The 17,207-nt window shown below is 46.3% G+C and overlaps 1 protein-coding gene across 2 annotated transcripts in view; it reads left to right on the top strand.

Moving 5' to 3' along the window:
• TULP4 (TUB like protein 4) overlaps positions 1–17,207 on the top strand; it is a 227,136-nt gene that overhangs the window by 198,419 nt on the left and 11,510 nt on the right. For both annotated transcript variants that reach the window (XM_072767042.1, XM_072767045.1), the window contains exons 8-12: positions 5,314–5,538; positions 6,569–6,803; positions 11,251–11,395; positions 14,044–14,188; positions 15,497–15,590. In XM_072767042.1, the coding sequence (XP_072623143.1) occupies positions 5,314–5,538; positions 6,569–6,803; positions 11,251–11,395; positions 14,044–14,188; positions 15,497–15,590 (844 nt within the window). The remainder of the gene's footprint in view (positions 1–5,313; positions 5,539–6,568; positions 6,804–11,250; positions 11,396–14,043; positions 14,189–15,496; positions 15,591–17,207) is intronic.

Below are 17,207 nucleotides of genomic sequence, written 5' to 3'. Positions count from 1 at the left end.
TGAAAGGCATGTTAGCAGAGTCAGCTTATATTTTGTGAGGCTTAGATGTTGATGTAAGATAGCTGGATTAAAAACCAAGAAGGGAGAGGAAGAGGTGGTATGGAAACGAAAAATGAAATGAGAGATTGCCTTTATGGTGATCGAATCGACTCCACTCCAGGAGAGTCCATTAGCAAAGGTGTACATTGCCCCCTTTGGTTGGGGACTCACTGTGCCTATTCTTACGAAGCTGCCCCAGGAGTGCTTTCTCCTTGGTTTGCTATAAATAGATGAGAAGGCCCTTCCTGGGGTTGTCTGCTTTCAGGATACAAGAATGGTATGCTCTTTTAAAACTGAAATGTGGGTGCCTGAATGCTGAGCTAGCTTTTACTACTATACCTTAGTCAGTGGCCAACTCATTGTAGCTTAACATTCACAACTGTCCATGGCTCCAGCCAACATAGTTTGATGGTAACTGGTCTCAACTTGGTCTGTTTAAAAGTGAACTGTTCTAGAAGTCTTTCCTTCCTTGTATACACATCAGACATTCCCTTTGTACACACCTGTACAAACATTAGACATCCCCTTCAAATATTAGACATTTGAAGTGCATTTCCTCTAAGACTGAGATCATCCCACTGTCTAGGGGAGCTGCAGAAAGAAGGGGCAGAGCTGCAGCAACTGTGGGAGACCAGGAGGGTGCTCTGACACCCATAGGACCAGATGCCTCAGTGGGCCCTATCCCTGGTTCTCAGCCCAGGGTCCTCGTCAGCCAGAAACTGTGGGTTCAGACAGCCTCGTGTTTCCTCCTTATGACAGCCAGATGCCTCCTGGCTTTGACCCTTTTGGTTTTCTGTTGTCTTTTCACTTGCTTGAGCAGCTTATCTTTAATATGGAAAGAAGATCCTGTTTTTTATTCCTCTTAAATTCTTAGAGGACTCCATGAAGCTCACTGCAGATACAAAAATAGCAGTGCAGTGAGGAAGCTTTCAATGTTTCCAAATAAATAAACTCCCACCTCAGTCAGGCCTCTGCTGAAACTACCTTGTTGGAGCGGTCTTCTGTCCTCCCCACCGTCTGAAACGACCCCCTTGCTCTCTCACAAGCCCCTTCTGCCCTGCCTCACTACCTGACGTGATCAGATAGTCCACATCAGAGGATCAGATGTGCATCTTGCTCCCTGTCCCACCTCAGAGTGGCAGCTCCATGAGAGCAGGAAGCTTATTTTGTTCAGAGTTGGTCCCCAACACTTAAGAGTGTGTCTGACCCATTGTGTACATCTAACAAATCATTAACTGAATAACTGATGGCTCCACAGATGAAGAAGTGACTGGATGAGTGTGTGGTGGCTGTTGTATAGCAGGAGGAAATAAGGCTTCATGTGTCAGGGGGGCTGAAGCTGACCACTTACTAGTACAATCCTCACTCTGTAGCCAAGGAGCAGACTGACCTGCTCCCTCATGGGCTCGGTATCAGATGGTGAGACAGGGAGAGACACAACTCGACTGTGTGTTAACCACTCACCAAAGCTCCATACAAATAGCATCTCTCTCCAGCTGAGTAATGCCTCCCCTTGTTCCCTCAAACGCACTAAAGCACTAGATTCCTGCCACACCGATGCTCCCTGAAATGTAGATCATCTTCTTGTCCTTTTGCCTCGGATTTAGACGTGCAAAGTATGTGAACTTCCCACACAAATTAAGATTTGAATGTTACCAACTTCACAGTTCTAGCCATCGGTTCTAAAAATTGTCATTTTGTGTGATTTGAGAGAAAGATTAAGTCCACAGATTTATGGCTGAGTTTTTCCCTAGCAGACAGCAGCTGTTCAAACAAAAGCATTCAGCTGTGGGAGTTGTGTTAGTGTGCACACTCTTATCTATTCCCAAGTTTACTGGAATTAAACATTTGGTACGTTTCTCTTCTGTAGCTAATCCTGGTTGGTGGGCAGTTCTTAGGGAGGATGGTGTTCGGTGGGTGAGGGCTGTGGGCAGCCAGACAGTGGATTCATGCTCTGCTGGCGCCGCAGATCCTAGGTGTCAGAGGGCAGAAATCACTGATTGGGTGGCAGCTGAATTGAGACACCACATACCCCACCCTGTATGTCTGCAGGCATGTGCACTTGCCTTACAACAGTCCATTTGTAGGCTGGAGTCCCTGTAAGCAGTACTGAAAAGTCAGCATCAAAAGGAAAGGAGACTTTGATAATGTAAGGTGACATATAAAAACGGTGTAAAAATATTTAAAAAGATATAAGAGAGGGATCCCTGGGTGGCGCAGCGGTTTGGCGCCTGCCTTTGGCCCAGGGCGCAATCCTGGAGATCCAGGATCGAATCCCACGTTGGGCTCCCGGTGCATGGAGCCTGCTGCTTCTCCCTCTGCCTATGTCTCTGCCTCTCTCTCTCTCTCTGTGTGTGTGTGACTATCATAAATAAATAAAAATAAAAAAAATTAAAAAAAAAAGATATAAGAGGATTTCATGAGTGGTTTCTCATTTGTTTATTTCCAACTCTGTTGAGTTGACACGAAGGTTGTGTAAATTTCAAGTATACAAGTGTGGATCTGATACACTTATGTATGGCAATAGGATTGCCATCATGTAATTGCCGTTTCTTTTTCGTGGGAAGAACATTTAAGATGCAGTCTCTTAGCAGCTTTCAAATAAATAGTTACCTAGTCTTTCTACAGGCTTACAGGACTTAAAGGTATCCTGAGGTCATGGCCCACTGTCACTCTTCTCTCCTCAGTGGGAATTACAGTAATCAATTTCCCCACATCAGGGAGACCTCAGACCTTCAGACAAGAGAATCAGCTCTCACTATCTGTAAATTCTTCTTTATTTCTCTAATAATATCCTTAAAATTTAGTATAGAAAGGCACCAGTATTTATTTTGCTATTTTATCATCTTACGGAGAGTATATGCTATAAAAATAACTTACATGAGCATAAATCTCCCCTTTACTGAGACAGACAATTACTGATGTGGGCAAGTAAGTGAATGCTCATCCCAGATTACTGTGCTGTAAATCCCTGTTGGCATTCTCAGTACTTCCCAGTAACCTGCTCTGGATGACAGCTCCCCCGTGGAGCCCCCGAAGGGGTCGCTTCCACAGGCCGCTCCTGCTCTGTGCTCTGAGTTCTGGTTTTCACCCTTTCCAGCCTTTCAGTCCTCCTTGTGGAGAAGTGTGTTTCCTCATGGATGCCATGCACAGAGTGGTAGCACAGTCTCCTTCCCCACCTTCCAGGCGGGCGTCCTCTTGCTGTCTCATGCACCTAACAGCACCTCTGGCTAATTTATCTCCACTTGGGGTCCATGTGATCTTCGGATTCTTTTCTGCCATAATGAATCATCCTGGTCATTGTCCATTTGCTAATGGTGTAGCCTGTTTCTCCTTCTATTTGCCTCTTCTACAGACATATTGTCCAGTTGGTTTCTGAGTAAAATAGCCTTGACTGGATGGATTAAGGGACAATTTGGGTCTCTTACTTTATTTGTGACCAACAGTTTAATTTGTTCATGGGGCATTATACACTCTATAGGTGGTGGTGTGCTATATGGACCAGAGAAGGGAGCACCTTGTAGAGTGAGCACAAATGGTGGGGTTGAAGGGAAGTGGGTAAGAATGATGGCTTCCCTGGATATTCGCTGTAGCAAGGCACTTATCCTCTCTGAGTGTCAAGTTCCTGGTGTGGTAAATGGGAGTAGTGACCTACATGGCAGGAGTGAAAGGATGAAATGAGATGCTGTATGTGCTCATGAAGCTGTAAGAGAGAATTTTCATACACTTTGAAAGTCTGTGTAAGTGGTTTAAATTTCTTTGTACAAAAATACAAGAGACAAATACTTATCATAAAGATGATTTTATGTAAGATCCTCCCAAAACATGTATTAACTGCTACTATGAAATGCAGAAGGGAGGACAGAGGGGACAGGAAGATAAATATATAACCTGCACTTACGGGGGGTTGTGCATTATCTACTTTGTCTCTGATAGTAATTATGGCTTACTCTAAATTAACCAGCCTTCTGTGGGGTCTGCCCCACATGTGGGATCCTCTTGTAAGGAGGCCCAAGTGGAAGTACTCTGGACGCCCACACACTTGACTTCCCAGCTCCATGGTCCTCCTCCAGGGGCCATGGCTCGGGTCCCAACCCACCCTGCCCGGGCTCACAGAGTTGGAAAGAGAAGATGGAGTTATCTTCAGCCTGTGTTTTGTTTTGAAGTTGAAACCAGGATTAGCTAACCCTGGAGGCTATTTTAAGCAAGTGTCTTCATTGTCACTAAAGTGTTGTGAAAATTCTGCTCCCATCACTCCTGTAATAGACTTGACACCCCACTTCTGATCTTTGCAGTCCCTCAAGACTTCCCTAAATTAGAGCCCCATCCAGTTGGACAGGAATGAACCAATTCTCCCTTGGCTTCCTGGTCACAGCCTTCCACCTCCTCCTTTCTTCCGTGGTGGATCTTACTTAGCTCATACCCCTGAGCCTTGGAGTTTGTTTAATACAACTAGTTTCTGACTTCCATATTTGGATTTCAGCTTATCCTTTCAAAGCAGTGGTAGCTGCAACTCCCAGAAATGGCCACTGCAGGAACTGCATGTCCCCCCGCCACTGTCTTCTTCCCCAATAGCTTTCTGCTTTCTTCCTCTGGCCCTTAGCTTGAGGGCAGCTGAGGGTGCCTGTGATACAGGGTCTGTGGGTGATAGCCTATGACAGGTCTCAGATGCACCTTTGACATCTTCTCTCTCCTTTAGTCCTCACAGCTCCCATTTCACTCCTGAGAACATGGGAGATATCCTAGGGCTGTATAGCAGTCCCCAGGTCACACAGCATGTGAGTCTAGCTGCAGGGTCAATTTCACTTAGAAATGCTCCTTGTTGAGACAGAAGGGAAGGGCTTCTGGTCTACCTCCTCACCACCTCCCCAAGCCACAGGAGTGACCACTGGTTTCTCAGGGATCCAGATAACCAGAGTTTCAGTAAGGAATGTGAGTTACTGTACCCCAAGGTAAGTGCATCTTCTAATAGAGACATCATTACACAGAGATAAGTTGGGTTTTATGGCACTAAATCAAATGAGACAATACGCATAAAAGAACTTTGCAAAACAATTCCAGTGCTTTGCATTCTGTCCTGGGGACCCAACTGTTTTCCAATGAGAATGCTGAATTTCTGTGATGTAGTATTTCAATGTCTATTATTTTTAAAACCAATATTCTCTGAAACTATTTGGTCAGTTTATTTTGTTTGACATATGCGTGCAAGATCTTATGTACTTTACCACAAGAACAAAGCAAAGCCTAAGTGTAGCCTCCTTCACTTCCTGGCAGCGCCCCATCGTCTCCATCTGCTGGGGACACCGGGACTCGCGGCTGCTGATGGCTTCGGGACCAGCCCTATATGTGGTGCGCGTGGAGCACCGTGTGTCCAGCCTGCAGCTGCTGTGCCAGCAGGCCATCGCCAGCGCCCTTCGAGAAGACAAGGACGTCAGCAAGCTGACGTTGCCCCCCCGCCTTTGCTCTTACCTCTCCACCGCCTTCATCCCTACCATCAAGGTAAAGCCTGTCCACCCTCCTCCTTCACTTCCTCTTCCCCTTGGCTCCCTTCTCCCAGAGGGCTGGCCAGAAAGGCAGAGTCAGAGAAGGTGAGCAAGAATCCGAGAGCCAGCTTGCAAAAGTCATGTCTGCTCCTCCTTGGCTAGAGAATCTGGGTGATAAATGCTCCAAGCGTGGTCTGTCCCTGGTACCACTAGTATCCACCAGAGACTCACCTTGTGTGAGGGGCATAAGCTTTCTCACAGCAAAGGCCATATTCAGAGGTTGATTGCCATGCCATTCTGATGATCAGCCTGCCTTGTTTAATCCTGCCTTCCTGGCAGATGCTTCAGAAAAATGGGAAACCCATTCCTAGAAGTTTGAGTAGCTTATTCCATTGCTAGCTACAGAAATGGTCAGATTGAGCCCTGTCCTGAAGATTGAGCCATATGCTGACGAGGGGTGACCGCCCCCCTGCCACCGCCCCTCAGCACACGCTGTCACTCGTCCTTTACATGGACAGTAACTTGAGAATTAATGTGTTCATTGGTGGTGTGTGCCATAGGTCTGCCAGCTGTGGTTCAAGTGCGGGTCTCCCCACTAACATTGGGGCCTTTGCACCTTACATTCTTTCTTGTATTCTCTTGTCTGTATTCTGTCTCTGCTTCTAAGTATCAGATTGACTTGTTCAAGGTGACTTTTCCCCCAAAGAATCAGTTTTAGACTCTGTTGTGATGTTTTTTCAAATTGCTTTACAATCTCGGTCATGTACCAATTGATTCTCAACTCCAGCTGCACATTAAAATCACACAGGGAGTTTTTGAAAAACATACCTGCCCAGCCCCCTGCCCTCAAGATTCCAGTTTCATTGTTTGAGGTGGGATCCTAGCTTAAGGACTTTTTTCAAGCCCCCAGGAGATTCTTATGTGCACCCACAGTTAAGAATTGCTGTTCCACAACACATGGTTAACCCTCCCGAAGCTACCAGCCAGTACTCTGTTGTAGTAACCACTGATGTCCATGTTCTTTTCTTTCCTCTTCCTGCCTCCAGCCCCCAATTCCAGATCCCAACAACATGAGAGACTTTGTCAGCTACCCCTCCGCGGGCAATGAGCGTCTGCACTGTACCATGAAGCGCACAGAGGATGACCCAGAGGTGGGCGGTCCGTGCTACACCCTCTACCTGGAGTACCTGGGTGGGCTCGTGCCCATCCTCAAGGGGCGGCGCATCAGCAAGCTGCGGCCAGAGTTCGTCATCATGGATCCCCGGACAGATAGCAAATCAGGTGGGCCTCCACACCAGAGAACCTAAGACCTTGTTTTTAGGTGTGGGTGAGGAATAGTATTCCTGACAGCCAGTCAAAGACAGTGCCTACTTACGAAATGTAAGCTGCATGGTTTCCAAAACTGTATCGAAGCTATTCTCTGTTATTCTCTACATGTACTTTCTGATGGGTTTTACCAGCATTCTGTAAGACTTCATGTGATTGCGGCCACAGGATAGGGGAGAGCTCAGCTATCCGCCAGGGGGGGAAGCTGGCACGGGCTTTCTGGGATCAATAGATTCCTCTTTTAGTTACTTATCAGGTGTTACCAAGGGCCTTCATTACTGTTGAGACAAGCTCCAAATTAACAGTGAGGTACATCTCTGCCCTCCCAGAACAAGTGATAGAATTAAAAGCTCCAGATATTCAGCCCATTTCTCAGCCTCCTGCTAGAATCTTACTTCTGCTCCTTATTAATCCACTGTGAGCTGCTTTTTAGCTGATTACCAAGGAAGATTCCTTGCACATCCATAAAGATTTTGACCTGATGAATCACTATTCCCTTCTAAGAACCCTCTTCTGTACTGATCTTGGTTATTCGTTAGGTGTATTCCGGCCACTTGCTGCATGCTTGTCTCTGCCATCCTAGACTGTGAGCCTCCGGAGAAAAGGGGCTTTGCTGTTTCCCTTTGTACCATGGATGCTTGCCTAGTGTCCTAAGCCAGTGACGGAGTGACGGCTGAGGCCATGTGCCCCCACCAGCAGTATTTGCCAGCTCAGACATTCTGCTGCCCCCTGTGAAACCCTGCTCCTCACAGCAAGAAACACTGCCTCCTGTGTCAGTCGCCCATCACTCAGGCTGCTGCTGGTCATTATGCCAGGCTCTGTCTGCCCCTCTGCATCCTGAGGGCCTGGACAGAGAGAACTGAGTCCTCTCTGTACCCTGGTGCCTGGCAAGCGCCTGACCTTGACACAACCTGAGTTGAAAGGGATTTTTTTCCTGGATGCACACTCCTCTCCACTTCTCACTCCTCTTTCTCCCGCCGGTCACACTGGTCTCTGCCCCTCATATCCCTGAAGCCATGGTGATATGCTGGTGTCACAGTGCGGTGGGTTCTTTCAACCTGGCATGCTTGCTCACTCACATATTTCATACCGTTGCCCCACCTCTATCTGTTCTTCATTATTCCTTCAGCATCTCTGGCTGCATTCTGCTGTCTGTGTTACTGTATAAAATTGAGAGCAGTAAATCTGTACTTGAACACATTGGATATTAGTCCATTTGTTTGTCTTTTGATTCACACACTGAACTAGTACCAAGAGTAAGTAGAACTGAAGGCTAGTAAGGAGTTGGGTAGAAAGGAGGGGAGACAAGATTCAGAAGGAAGCAGGGCAAAGGGAGGAGAATAGGAGAGCAGTGGGTGCCGCCCTTGAAGGGGAAGGGAGGAGGGCAGTCGGTGAGGAGCAGTGCCTGGAGAGGGTGGGGTAGGTGTGCATGGGGTCACCTTCTCCAGGAAGGAGATCGTGGTCTCTAAGGCTCCCCACCATGTGCACAAGTTTATAAAACCTGTACTCAGACTGGATGTTGAAGGGAACGGACATGAAGAGCTTGCTTCTGTCCTGGGTGCCTAAATTCCCCACTAAAAATAGGACAGAAGAAGCAGGCCAGGGGTGCTGTAGGGTGCAGAGGCTGCAGCCTTCCACACTCCGTGCCAGCCGGGAGCCTGGCCCTGTCCCAGTGCCAGCATCTCTTTACCGTTCACGTCCAGCTCATATAAAACGCAGACAGACTTAAGTGCTTGCAGTCCTCTGGGAAATAGGACGTTTTATTTTTGTAATGAAGAGAATCAAAAAGTTATAAAGCCCAGCAGCAGATCACCAGTGTGTATTCCGTGCTCCCTTGGTCTCTGGTCTCTGAGTCCCCTGTGGTTGTGAGGCCACACCGCGGTGTCTCTGCTTTCCCTGCTTTCAGGGAGTTTATAAACCCCTTTGGGTGACAAGGCAACTTAACACTTGAAAAGTTCAGTAAAAATGTCAAGATTTTAATACCTCAAGACAAAAATAGAAGCCATGTCACAAGGCAAATATGAGTAATTGCCAACCAAATGGTACGTGTAAACGGGCTCAGAGGAGGACGAGTCCTGACTTCGGGGAGTCGGGAATTTCTCGTGAGCTCATTAACTGTTTCAAGCCTGCACGTCATCACTTCTCAGAATGCAGCCCAAGGTCCACCTGCCCACCGATCACCTGAGGTTTCTATCTAAATACAGGTTGCCAGGCCTGCCCTTTATCCCCATCCAGCGAGGCCTCCAAGTCTACAGCTGCCGACACCCAGCTGCCAGTTGGGCTCCCAGAGCCTGTGACCTGCTGTTGTAGGTGTTCTCCAGGCAACTAAACAGACACCCTCCTCAAAATTACCAGTCTGTATTTCTGTAACTGAGAGTGTTTTGTTTTTGTTTTTGTTTTTAGCAAATATCTACGAATTTCTAAAAGGAATCCTTAGAGCTTTTGTCCTCCTAGAAATTCATATGCTGGGGATGCCTGGGTGGCTCAGCAGTTGAGCACTGCCTTCCACCCAGGGTGTGATCCTGGAGTCCCAAGATCAAGTCCTACATCAGGTTCCCTACATGGAGCCTGCTTCTCTCTCTGCCTATGTTTCTGCCTCTCTCTGTGTGTCTCTCATGAATAAATAAATAAAATCTTTAAAAAAAAATTTATATGTTGAAGCCCTTTCCTGCAATGCTACTGTATTTGGAGACAGGGCTTTCAGGGAGTGATGAAGTTGCAATGAGGCTGTCAGGGTAGAGTCTTACTCCAGGGGAATTGGTGGCCTTGTAGGAAAAGAGGTAGAGATCTTTGTCTCTACACACACACTCTTAAGGAGAGGCCATGTGAGCACACTGTGACAGGGTGGCTGACTGCAGGTCAGGACCTCATCGTGTTGGCACCCTCATCTCCGACCTTAGCCTCCAGAACAGACACCTAAGTTTCTGTGGTTGGAAGTAACCCAGTCTGTAGCATTTGGTTTCAGCAGCCCAAATGGAGTAGGACATGAGTAAAGGAAATAAGCAAATGGCCTGCCATATAGCAGCTGTGAAATTGTGGATTAGCCAGTAGGTCAGGAGCCGAGTGAATAGCACATAACTGAATTTCCTCAGGCTGGTGAATGGGCTCTGTGCTTATGAGCACACATGAGCTTTCTGTGGATTTACATGCTTTCTGGAACCATGTCCAGGAATCTTTTGACTAAGTGATTCCTCAGGTTTATGTAAAGCGCTACTCAGGGCATGTGAATTAAGCCTTTTTATCTGACCAAACTCAGGTGACACCACCCTAGCTTGCTGTATTTGCAAGTCATGCCTTCTGATAGGGAAGTAGTTGAAGAAGAGGGTGATGTGGGCCTCAGCCAGCCTGCTTCCAGGTAGCATACCAAGCCATTCTCCTCTGCCTCCAGGGGCCTCCGATCGGTCCCTGTCACAGATGTCCACTCCATATGTTCAGAAACACCAGAGATTAGTTATATTAGCAAACTCATCCTTTCAAATGTAAACAGCCCTTTTGAATGATAAACTCAAAGTCCATAAGTTATTTCATTGCAGTTGGACAATTCAGCTTTTTTATGACCTGGCAAGATTCTTGGAGCCTTGAGGGAATGAGGGTTTTGTCAGCAAAACAAAGTGATTCTGAAGCTGAGGTACCTACAGTGAAGGCAGAACAGGGTTTGGGGAGTGAAGGGACATGAGGGGTGGGAGGGAGGCAGCAAAGGAGAAGGTTCTCAAGGAAGTGTCAGACATGACCTTCATCTATTCTGCAGTTTCATCGTGGCCCAACCTCTGTGCACACCATCTTCAGCCTTCTGCCTGGTGGCCGATGGTGAAAATTGTCTCAAGCGACTTCTGTTCAGGCACCCCCAGTAGAGCCCAGGGCTGCCACAGACGGGCCTCCTGCACAGCACTACCTTCCAGCTACTGCTCGAAGGAGGCCAGCATAAATTTATGGGAGTCCCCACAGTGGACCCAACCTGTCAGGTCTCTAGTCCAGAGCAGGCCCAAAACCAGCAGGGGCCTTGGGAGGCCTCAGGTCCGAGCCCATGAGTCAGCAAGCCCCTTGCTGGGCCTGGATCCCCTGGCTGCCTGCAAACCCTTGTGAACCCAGATGGATGCCTGGTGTGTTGGGAGGTTCCCGCTTTTGGTGCAGTAAACACTGCCAGACTATTCTGTACATTCCAGAGGCACTGAAATTCCATGCCTGCTTTGATAACAGTAGAAGTTATTGCCTCCTTTTGCTTAGAAAATGTTACAGCATAAAAACTTTAAAGGGAAACCATACTCCGGTGCTTTCTCTTTCAACCTCTGAACTTAACATGCTGGCCTGTAGAGTCGATCCGTCCTGGAGTTTCCAGTGATAATGATCCTCATTACTGTCTAACTGATAGCACTTCCAGGCTCTACTGGTTGTGTCTCACCAGATGAAATCTACGGAAACAGCTTGATCTCCGCAATGCTGGACAGCTGCAACTGCTCGGACTCCAGTGACGTAGAACTGAGTGACGACTGGGCTGCCAAGAAATCCCCCAAAATCTCCCGAGCTAGCAAGTCACCCAAACTCCCAAGGTAATCTCACCACCCCCATCCCCTTCCCCAGGGCTATTCTTCCTCATCTGTGCTGCTGCAGCTGTCTGCGTCATATCTGCAGCAGAATCCCATTGACGCCGACACCAGAAGAGCCCTGCAAGAGGGCATCCCTGTGCCTTTCATCTGGAAGGTTTACCGGTGACAATGACAGCTTTCCTTTCTTCTCTCCTCTGGATAGAAAAATGCACCCCTAGGAAGTTTGCTAAGCCCTCAGAACTCCTCAGGGTCTGTACTAACAGGGGGCAGCATGGGGTGGCCATAGCCCTGGCTTGCTCGTTTGCTCTCCCAATTTGAGAAAAGCAAGAAGGTTTTACAGTGAGTGTGATGTATGTAGTGCATTGGAAAGAATGCCAAATTAAATACCCTACAATGCTATAATTGGAAATAAATCATAAACTAAAAAAAATTCATATGCCAAAGGGTTGTCCTCAAAAATGGCAGAAAACTAAGAGCGGATAGTTAAGAGCCCCCTCCACTCCTGGCTCCGCTCTCGAAGGCTCTATGACCTCAGCTCTGACCTCAGCTCTATGACCTCATGGACGGGATTCATGACCCCGGTGCCAGTTTCTGTATCTATAGAAGGTAAAGGCTGGGCCAGATCTTCACTAAGTTCTCTTTAGCTCCAGAATTCTGTGATGCTATGCAAAATTGAGATTTAAGTCATGTGCAGACACTACCTGCCCAGACCTCAAAGACATGATTTACTGTGCAGTTGATAAAGCAGAGTATTTACCATCCAGTTGAAGATAACATTTCCATCACCCTGAAAAGTTCCACGTGCCCCTTCCCATTCTATCCCCACGCCCCACAGCAATCACTATGGAAACTTCTGTCGCCACAGGCTAGTTTTACTTTTCTTGAACTTCACATAAATAGCACCAAACAATACATACCCCTTTTTTATTTGACTTTTTTTGCTCAAGATAATGACTGAGATTCATTTGTGTTGTGTGTATTGCTAGTTTTTCTTTCTTTGCTCGGTGATTTCCAATTTGTTTATGCTTTTTACCAATGGTTGCTCTTTGGTAGTTTCCAGTTTGGGGCTATTATAAATAAAACCATTATAGACATTCTTATACAAGACTTTTTGTGGACACGTGTGCCCATTTATCCGGGGTATAGACCTAGGAGGGGAGATGCTGGGCCATAGCACACGTTAACTTTATTGGAAACTGCCAAACAGTATTCCCAGGTGCTTGCACTGTTTGGAGTTCCTGCCAGCAGCACCCAGTTGTACTGTCATTGTTAGAAGATAATTTTATCCATTCTGGTGGACATGTTGGGGTATCAGCATCTCTAGTGATTGCTGATGCTAACCAATTTTTCATATGCTTATTGGCCATTTGGATCTCCTCTTTTGTGAAGTGTCTGTGAAATGTTTTGCCCATTTCTTACTGAGTTTTTCTCTCTTCAGGTTGCAAGATTCTTTATGTATTCTATCTTTGAATCTTTTGGCAGAGATACCAACTGCCACGTATGTGGTCTAATACAATATGAATTTCTTCTTTTATGATTAATGCTTTTTCTGTCCTATTTAGGAAATCTTTGTCTACCCTTAGGCCATAAAGACTTTCTTTTGTTCTTTTCCAGAAACTTTGTAGTGTTAGCTTTCATACTTCAGTCTCTGATTAATTTTTGTGTATGGTGTATTTCCCATATAGATATCCAGCCGCTCAAGCAGTTTGATTGATTTTTTCACCTTTAAGCTTATTAAAATTGCAAATAAAATTATGAACTTTGCTACACTTCTACAGTGTTTCAGCTCTCCCATTTATTAAGGGAGAACATTTAACCTGGAAGCAACCAAATCTTTTGCCCGTAAATGTCCCTTCAAAGTTCCTGGATGTGGCGTCTCTGGGGCTGTCCTCCTTCCTTCTGTTTTTCCCTGTGTTGAATCCTCCTACACACAGCAACCAGACTGATTGTCCCTGTACAGGGCTTTAACCAGCTCGGTCCCACTGTCCACCCAGACTTTGGGAGTCTCGGTATCAAGCTCTCAAGCGGTATATGTGAGGCTCCATGCTTTTCTCTCACTGACTTCCATCAACCTTAACATACGCATTTTTCTAGCATTTTTCGTGAGGTAGACCAGCATTAACACGTGTCCCTGTGTTACAGAGGAACTAAAGACCAGAGATAGAATGTAGGATCAAGAGGCAGCAGAAAAAATGTAGATACACAGATTTGATTTAAATATTGTATCTGGTAAAAGGCTAGATAAGTCTGTTGAAATCCTAACATTGTGGTAGCAATTGTAAATCGTCATAAAGTGTAAAGTGAGAAATGGCTCTTCCTACCTGCTGTTTTCCCTCATGCAGAAGGCATGTGGACATTACTAAATTTAACTACTAGCCAGTAGAAAGCGAACCACAGTTAATTCTCTGAGGTTCCTTATAAATGACTCACTTGGTCTAATCTCTCTGTATTTTTAATGTATATTACTCAATATGCAATTCTGTTCTTTATTCATATTCACAAGGCAAGAGCAGGCAGCAGAGGCTCGGATAAAGGGGCCTGGCCCCTGGGTATGTGGCACCCATGGTGGCTGCCAGAGTACGGAGGTGAGGGCTGAGGCAGTGGGTGCCTCAGCCCCTGTGGGCCTGACCCTCCCGGCCTTGTGTCCACAGGATCAACATTGAGGCCCGCAAGTCTCCCAAGCTGTCCCGGGCCGCTCAGGAGATGTCCAGGTCTCCCCGGTTGCCAATGCGCAAGCCCTCCATTGGCTCGCCCAGCCTGACTCGAAGAGAGTTTCCCTTTGAAGACATCACTCAGGTAGCACCTGGGGCCCAGGCCAGTTCCATGTGTCTGATGCTCCCTTGCCCTTTGTCCCCTCCTCAGTGTATGCCTGTATGGGGCTGAGCCCTCGGTACGTCACACCTACACTCACCACCCCAGGCTCCCTACCTGTCACTGCCATTCCAGGTCCAGGGCATAGAGAACCAGAGCTTGACTTCCTCGCCCCCACAGCCCTTTGGTCCCCCAGGACCACCCTATCACCCAGGACCTCCTTCCCACCTCAGACACCCCTCTCTTGCCACGTGAGTCTTTTCACAGGCAGCTCTGGTTGAGACATATCCACACTTCTCTCCTCTGCTCCCTCAAGCCACTTCTGACCCTTCAGTGACTCTGGTGTCCAGAGGAGTCAGTCCCTGGTCATGGCCCCACAGTCTGGCGCTGCCTGTCTCTCCATCCTGGTCCCCCTCTATGCCCTATAGGCACCACAGCCTTACTGTTGACTGGCCTCTTTCTGCTTTTGTGCATTTGCTGTGCCTGGGTCACCAGGTTCACCTGGCTCACCCTGTCTGTCTCCTCTTCTTGTTTCTACCAGCATGCTTCCAGGTAGAACTTGGCCTCTGTTGCACAGGTTTCCTTCCCTGGCTCAGCCACAGCAATCCCAAAGCATCTTGTTTGTAACTCCCTTATAATATTTCTCAGTGACTTCCTTTTTTTTTTTTTTTTCTCAGTGACTTCCTTATCTGCAAATAATTGTAAGCCTATATCCTCCATTGGGTTCTAAGCTCTTTGAGGAGCTGTATTTTATTCATCTTTGCTATTGCTCTTATACACAAATATTCACATATGGTTTAAACATACTGATAAACTTTAAAAATTTTTTTTAATTTGATCTGAATGAGGAAACATAATTGGGTAGTTTGTGTTCAAACTGATACCAGCACAACTGGTATTTCCAGGAGAAATACCAAGGGTAAGAATGGATTCAGAGCTAGGTATACCCTCTCTAATTCAGTGATTGCAGGGGAAAGGAGAGGTGAAGAAAAATGCGCCCAGATTCACCTTTGTGACTTCTTTCACCTATACACACGAGTACACTGGGACACATCATCCTTGCTCCCAACCTGCGAATCTCAGCTCAGTGAACCCCCATTGAGAAACACATGCCTGACATGTTCTAGTTAGCTTCTGGTCTTAAAAAGGCTAGAATGATACAGAGAAAGTATTTCTAGCAGTTCCCACCTGTGACTTTTTAAAGCAAAAATGTTAGTTTTCTTAGTTCCTAAGTGATCAACAGAAAATATGAAAATAGATTGTGATTTTTTTTTCCTTTTTTTTTCCCCACAGCACAACTATCTTGCTCAGGTCACGTCTAATATCTGGGGAACCAAGTTTAAGATTGTGGGGTTGGCTGCTTTCCTGCCAACCAACCTCGGTGCAGGTAAAAACCATGTCCTCTTCTCTGCCTGTTCTCCAAACTGGAACTGAGACTAAAAAAGACCATTCAGATGAGCTGTTATGCCACCAGAAGATTAACATGTACTTTATTTACCTCTAAACTTTGACTCTACCCACTGTGATTTCACGAAAGTTAGAATTATTACTAAAATTGGTTTTTTGCCAGCAGGGCTTTCATTTTTTTTTTAATATAAGCCCTGACTTAGGAAAAGACTGAAACCAGCTGCAATCTCTAACAAAGATTTGATAGGTTTCTGTTATTTTTATTTCTGGCCTTTCACTGCGGGCAGGTTTTGGTACCAGTATCTTTAGGTTCTGGCATCAGAAGAAGGTTGAGGAGAAAGCATTAAAGATTGTAAGAAGCTGGCTGTTAATACGGCTCTTTGTGGTAAACCCTTATAGATTTCACCTAGAAGTCCTGGATAAATATTCTTTCCTTGAGAAGTTTGAGACACTGAAGGAAAAAAAATCAAGGGAGTAAAAGCTAGGCTAGAACCTGACATTCCATTCTTTTCTGTACTCTGAAGCTCAATTGAGTAGAACTAATGTGTCCTGTCTACTTGGGGATGGTGAAGGAATGAAATGACAGAAGGTCCTTTTCAAAGCAGCTTTATGCCAATAGGCACATCCTGGGTGGGCTGAGGTCATGTGCTGCCCACCCTTCTCCCCCAGCCTTGCTAGATGGCCTCATTATTTGGCACACACATATCCCTGTGGAAGGCTAGGCTTGACTGTGGGTGGTGGTCCCATATTGAATGGCTCTGCATAACCTGCTAAAATGGCTTTTGACAAAATCAGAGTCTGCCTATTAGAGTTGTTCCAGACACGGTTAGATCTTTTCAATTAAAAAATTCTTGGGGCCCCTGGGTGGCTCAGCGGTTTAGTACCTGCCTTTGGTCCGGAACATGATCCTGGAGTCCCAGGATCGAGTCTCATGTTGGGCTCCCTGCAGGGAGCCTGCTTCTCCCTCTGCCTGTGTCTCTGCCTCTCTCTGTGTCTCTCATGAGTAAATAAATAAAATCTTTAAAAATAACTAAATAAATAAATAAATAATTCTTGCAAACCAGATGTTACGAAGACCTATGCCCTATGTATCTTAAGAGACTTATTAAATTGTGCTGCATTCAGGTTTTTCATTTTGAGGTTTCTCAGATCAAAGAAAAAGAGTAAAAGTAAAACATAAAACTGCCTTAGGAGGGCAGCCCTGGTGGCCCAGCAGTTTAGTGCCACCTTCAGCCCAAGGCCTGATCCTGGAGACCTAGGATCGAGTCCCATCTCAGGCTCCCTGCATGGAGCCTGCTTGTCCTTCTGCCTGTGTCTCTGCCTCTCTCTCTCTCTCTCTCTCTCTCTCTCTCTGTCTCAAACGAATAAATAAATAAAATTTAAAAAAAAAAACTGGCTTAGGAAATTAACAATAGGCTGTCCCTACACATAACGCAAAGAAATCTCTTGTAATATTGTCAACAACCTGGAATGGCTCTGATGACCACAAAAGCATATTCTTCAGTAATGCAGCCATGCCCTGCTGATGCACAAGGGGATTCTTTTTTTTTTTTAAGGTAAATACTTAGGTTGATTTTATGAGGCTTTCAGACATTAA

This window comes from Vulpes vulpes, chromosome 1, assembly GCF_048418805.1.
Source record: "Vulpes vulpes isolate BD-2025 chromosome 1, VulVul3, whole genome shotgun sequence".
NCBI lineage: Eukaryota > Metazoa > Chordata > Mammalia > Carnivora > Canidae > Vulpes > Vulpes vulpes.
Note: the sequence above shows the minus strand (reverse complement) of the source record. Positions and strands in the feature narration are given on the sequence as shown.